Source organism: Dioscorea cayenensis, unplaced genomic scaffold (genome assembly GCF_009730915.1).
Source record: "Dioscorea cayenensis subsp. rotundata cultivar TDr96_F1 unplaced genomic scaffold, TDr96_F1_v2_PseudoChromosome.rev07_lg8_w22 25.fasta BLBR01002202.1, whole genome shotgun sequence".
Classification (NCBI taxonomy): domain Eukaryota; kingdom Viridiplantae; phylum Streptophyta; class Magnoliopsida; order Dioscoreales; family Dioscoreaceae; genus Dioscorea; species Dioscorea cayenensis.
The window spans coordinates 32,677-38,216 of NW_024088593.1; the positions used below are offsets into that span (position 1 = coordinate 32,677).

Consider the following 5,540-nt stretch of genomic DNA (forward strand, 5'->3'; position numbering starts at 1 on the left):
TATTTTTATTTCTCAGGTGATTTAGTTTTGCTAAGTTTTTAGGTGAATCATTTAAAGTTCTTTGAAGTTTCAAAGCCTTCTTTTCATTCTTCAATGAATAACCAACAAGAAGTGTAGGACAAGTAGGTAGGTATGAGAAGATAGGAAACCCACCAAAGTGTGGTCCATTTAATCACCTAACACTAACTACTGATCTAAATTGTAATTAGATTAATCACTAATTTGTGATTAAGATTGTCATTTCACATCCAACTCAATGAAAAGCAAAAGACTTTGAATGCATTAAGAATTGAAGGCCATTAACAATTCAAAAGTTTAGATTACAGTGGTCTAAAGATGGTATTGGCAAGCACAAGCTTGGCTTCTTTGAAATCCTAAATTGTAACACAAGCACAAGGCATTAAGAGCCGATGTTTTTTCAACACTCGAGTTCATCGGCATTGTTGGAGAAATCTCTGGGAGGCTTATCGAAAGCTCCAAGTTGATGAGAGACGAGTTATCGTCTTCCGTGCTAAGTGTACTACTATTTCCTTCATCACTAGAGTCATCATTTGCCTCCTTCGGATACTCTGCTCGGAAAGTGGTGATATCAGTGAGTGGCCGGTGAGTTTTCGGGTCGAGCCCTCGACTGAGAAGCTTTCGCTTTATATGTGTATTCCAATAATTCTTTATCTCGTTATCGGTTCTTCCAGGAAGCCGGCTGGCTATTATAGACCACCTAAAAAAATGCTCATGCTATGTTAGAATACAACTATATCCACAAAGATAAACAAAAATAATATACTAATACATGAAAGTGCATTTTTGGTCATGAACTGAATCTCTATATTTATTTTGGTTCAGAACTCACAACATGTTCATTTTTAATTCTTGAACTAAAAATCACGCAAAAGAATTTTTGGGTGTAATTTATACTTGTTTCCGAGCAAACTATGAAGCTTGATGATGAGCTCATCCTCCTCGCCGGAGAAGTTCCCGCGTTTAAGGTCCGGCCGGAGATAGTTTATCCATCTGAGCCTACAACTCTTCCCACACCGAAGCAAACCTGTAAAAACAGACAACAAACAATTACAAAACAAAAAAACGATGAACTTGTCCATGAAGAAGCAAAAAGAAGATGATGATGATCGATGATAATGACCTGCAGCTTTAGGTAGGGATCTCCAACATCCTTCTCCATGAACTTTGATGTGTGAGATGAGCTTCTCATCTTCTTCTTTAGTCCATGCTCCTTTGTTTGTATGAGCTTTCTCACAACATGGAGTTCTTCCCATGGTTTTGTAAATTTTAAGTCTTAAAGAGCAATGGAGAGGTGTATATTTATAAAGATGTATAGCAAGATGAGGATGAAGATGAAGATGAAGATGAAGATGAGAATAGATTGACTTTTATCTAAGTGGTTGTAAAGAGAAGAAGGATTTGGTTGGTAGGTTTACTTTTTTTATGTTTATTTTTGTGTTGTGCATCATGCATTAAGTTTGATTTTTATGTTTGGGTCACCGACACTTGGTGCTCATCCTCACGTTCAAACTTTTCAATGATTCTAGAAAAGAGAAAAAAGAATCGCTTTTGTTCTTGTTTGTGGAGTGATGGAGTGATGGAATCCATCTAGTTTGGTGGCCTAACTCTTTGCATTTATTTATTTATTCATTAAATATATATATATATATATATTTACATTACCCGGTATTTATTCATGACATATACCTTCAAAATATTCATTATGTTGTATATATTTTATGTATCGCATTATTTTTAATTTTTAAATTTTTTTAGTAATCTTTGATTCATAGAGTAATTTTTTTTACAATTACGGCAAGTGTCCTCCACAAGGGGTTGTGAAAGAAACAAATAGTTATGGTGATTCATTTGTTATGGTGGCTGAATGACCCTTGGAAATTTATCATATGGGCAGCATTAACACGTGAGGCAATGATATATCAGAGACAACTCCACAATTATAAATGAACATTAGATGAACAATATTTGTATAATATATTTTTATAAATATTTTCTTAAAACTATATTTTTTTTATATGATATATATACTAATTTATAGAAAATCAAGATGTGGAACAATAATTTTTTGCAAATTTTTTTTGTTACTATATAACCAATTTATTGAATGTCAAGAGATTAAATAATAAATTCTATAAATATGTTTTTTTTCTAAAATTATAATATATTTATAATATTTTTAGATTATCTATAAAAAACTAATTGGTGTTATTCACTTATTTTATTTTAAATTATTTATTCATTTTATTTAGATTTTTATTATAAATAAATAAACTTAATTTTTTGAATTTTTAATTTTAAAAATAACAAAGTTTTTTTAATAATTTATATTATATAAAGGGGATTTTTATAAAATGGGGGTGGGTGGGTTAGTATTAAATATTTTTAAATATATAAAACTATTATATAAATTAAACTATTTACCATGGTAGTGCATAATACTGCAAATATGAGGGATTCCACTCAGCAACCATTCAAATGGCTTACTGTAAGGTAGAATGACACTTACCACTAGGCTATCTAGTATCTAGTGGTTATTCTCAAAGAGTATACTATAGAATAAAGGATTGATCAAACTAATAAATGCTTAGATTGCTTAAACTAGCTTACACAAGGATAAATTACATCGACTAGAAATTATTTTAGTTATTTAGAAAAACTCTTTGAGGCCGTTTGATACACAATTAAGAACAGTATAAGCAGTACATGACAATACAAAGAGTTGTGGTACACCACAATTGCTTGTTCTATACCATGTTTGATGTTCTATAGACAACAAAATTTTTTATGTTGTTCCTTTATGTTTGTTATGCAATAAAAAACTTCACAAGAAGATAAATCTTGAAGTTTCATTAAATTTTCTATAATTAATAAACTTAATAAATCATAATTATATTTGTGTATTTTCAAAATTTATGCAAAATAATTGTTTATTAAAAAATAAACACAATTTCTTTTATATAATATTTTTTATATGAGGTCTCTAATATATATTTGATATTTCCAAGAAAATCTTATCCCATGATTCATGGGTAAAGATATAAAAGGATTTATATTTATTTTTAACAAAATTTTAATTTTGATTTTTTTGGATTAAAAAATTAAAAAAATATATGTATATTTTTTATATGATTTAAATTTTCAATATCTAAATATTGATCACTTTTATTTATCCAAAAATACATAGATATTATGATTCAAATCTCTATTTGATAAGAAGGCCCTCAAAACCCTAAAATGTTTGAAAACCGGGAGGGCCAAAAAAAACAAAAGGGAGGAGAAGATGGAGGGAGAGAAGAGGATTGAGTAAATGAAGAAGGGCATGCATCGCTGAGGAAGTGAAGGAGATGCAAGGCCGTGGAGCTAGTGTCATGTGGATGTGGTATGTCGTGATTGTGATTTTTAATTTTTGTTGAGGGTGATTTAGTCTTTTATTGTGCTACCACTAAAAATTTTATCCACTTGTCCTGTACTATAACAACCTCTTGTGTTGTGCTCTCAGCCAATTTATAAATTAAACCAGGAATAAAGAAACTTGTTTCTGTGCTGTACCTCAAAACTTTGCGTATTAAACGGGCCCTTTATGTTTCATCTGATCATCATTTAGGATGCGGGAATGGATAGACGTGGCAATAAGACAAGGGAAAAACGGAATTTTTAAAAATTTAATCATCATGTATATATATATATATATATATATATATGTTTTAAATGATCATATTACATTCACCCATACTCCACTTAGACTTAATTCTATGTTATAAAAATAAAATAACAAACAGTTCGGTGAAACCTAGGCTTTTGTATGCTATGTTATTTATTTTGGTGATATTTAAAGAATTAAAATATTATAATATAATTAATTATTATTTATTTATTTATATATTTATTAGTATGACGCACTTTAAGAAGTTAATATCTTAATCAATCTGTGCCCTCATTCTATATTGCTGAGATTCGAATTCATTTTTCGGTAAATATACAAATATTTTATGCAAGGAATTCGTGCTATTTTTTTTTTGACAAAGTCGACAAGAGATAAAACAAAAAAAAAGAAAGGTATGGAGGTGTATCAATTACGATGGCTTGACTGACTTTCTAGAAATAACCCCCGCTATACAACTTTGAAGGGGGAGAATGAGAGGTATTTCTCACACAAAACTCCCACAGGAAACCAGAAAGGAATATAAATCTGTGCTAATAGATCAAAAGGGTATTGCATATATTTTTTTTAATTAAGAGATATTGTTTAAAAAATGTATATAATGAGAAAATATTAATAAAATAACAAGAATAAATTTAAAAAAAGGAATAGAAGTATATTATTATTTATTGATTTAATTCTAACGGTCATTTTTTTTCGTAATTTAAAGTGACCTGAATATGATCACATGTTCTTCATTTCAAGTGAGAGAGCTGATCTAACGTTGAAGACTGGAGCGTTTTGGAGCTCACCAAAAACCTTTACGTTGAAGTGCCAAGATGAGTTCTTTCTGTTAGGTCTGAAGACTTGAGTTGGCATTATATGATAAGTCAAGGGATGACATGGCAATGGAAGATGACGTGTCTATGATGACTTGGCAAAAAAGAGAAGTGACTAGGATAATGATGTGGCTAAAACTTGGTGACATGGCATATAAAGATATGAGGCTTAGAAGATCATGATGGAGAGTATAATTAGAGAAATACCTCTAAATGGATCATTGGAAAAGAACTATTTTTAGAAAGAAGATCAAGGTAAAGGGATCTCATCAAAAAGGGTAAGTTACATATTAGGTATGATTTTATCTATCCTTCGTAAGATCTAGGATAATATATCATATCTTTGGTAAAACTTCTTTTATAAAAGATCTATTTTTAATAAAGAGATATTATTTTTCGAGAGAAGAGCATCATGGAGTAAAAGATAGTAAGAAGGCTAATTATGGATTAAGCCATTCAAGGAGACAAGTCATATATGGAAGATTGACTGAAGATTATTTAAGATTTGATTGAAGATTTGAAGATCCAAGCATGGATAATCAGAGATCATGCTTAAAGATATTGAGCCTAAACTTGGATGAGAGGAGATCAAGTTTAGTAACAATAAATCCATGATTCAAACGAAAATCACATGGGAAGACCAAACTTGGACCGAGTTTGGAAAGAAGATCGGAAGATCTTTAGTGACCATCTTTGGTGAGATGATTGCGTGTGCCTTGGTAGGCGCGTCTCTCGGGAGAGGGGACCTGCTGAAGTGACCTGAGGAAAGAAGCGGTTACAGGTAGGAGGAGCTCGGGATGAGTTAACTGCTACGAAGCTAACTGAAGGAACCGGGAGGGTTGAAGGTGTTGCAAGTTCGGTTGCAACTGGCTAAAACTAAGTCATGTTCGATGAGTGTGCGATGTGTACTAACTAGGTGTTACAACATCTAACTTTGGAAGGTGTCCAAGTTAGAAAGCCACAGAGAATTCTAAAAGAGGAAGAATCTAATGGACGTAGATGCATCTATATAAGATATCATGCTAGCAATACGTAACTTC

At 31.2% G+C, this 5,540-nt stretch overlaps 1 protein-coding gene across 1 annotated transcript; it reads right to left on the reverse strand.

Moving 5' to 3' along the window:
- Positions 1–278: 278 nt before the first annotated feature.
- Positions 279–1,355, reverse strand: LOC120257580 (myb-related protein 308-like). Its single transcript, XM_039265030.1, has 3 exons — positions 1,142–1,355; positions 916–1,045; positions 279–718 (listed from the first exon to the last, which is right to left on the reverse strand). The coding sequence occupies exons 1-3, from the start codon at positions 1,272–1,274 to the stop codon at positions 331–333; spliced, it is 651 nt and encodes a 216-aa protein (XP_039120964.1). The 5' UTR covers positions 1,275–1,355; the 3' UTR covers positions 279–330.
- Positions 1,356–5,540: the final 4,185 nt, after the last annotated feature.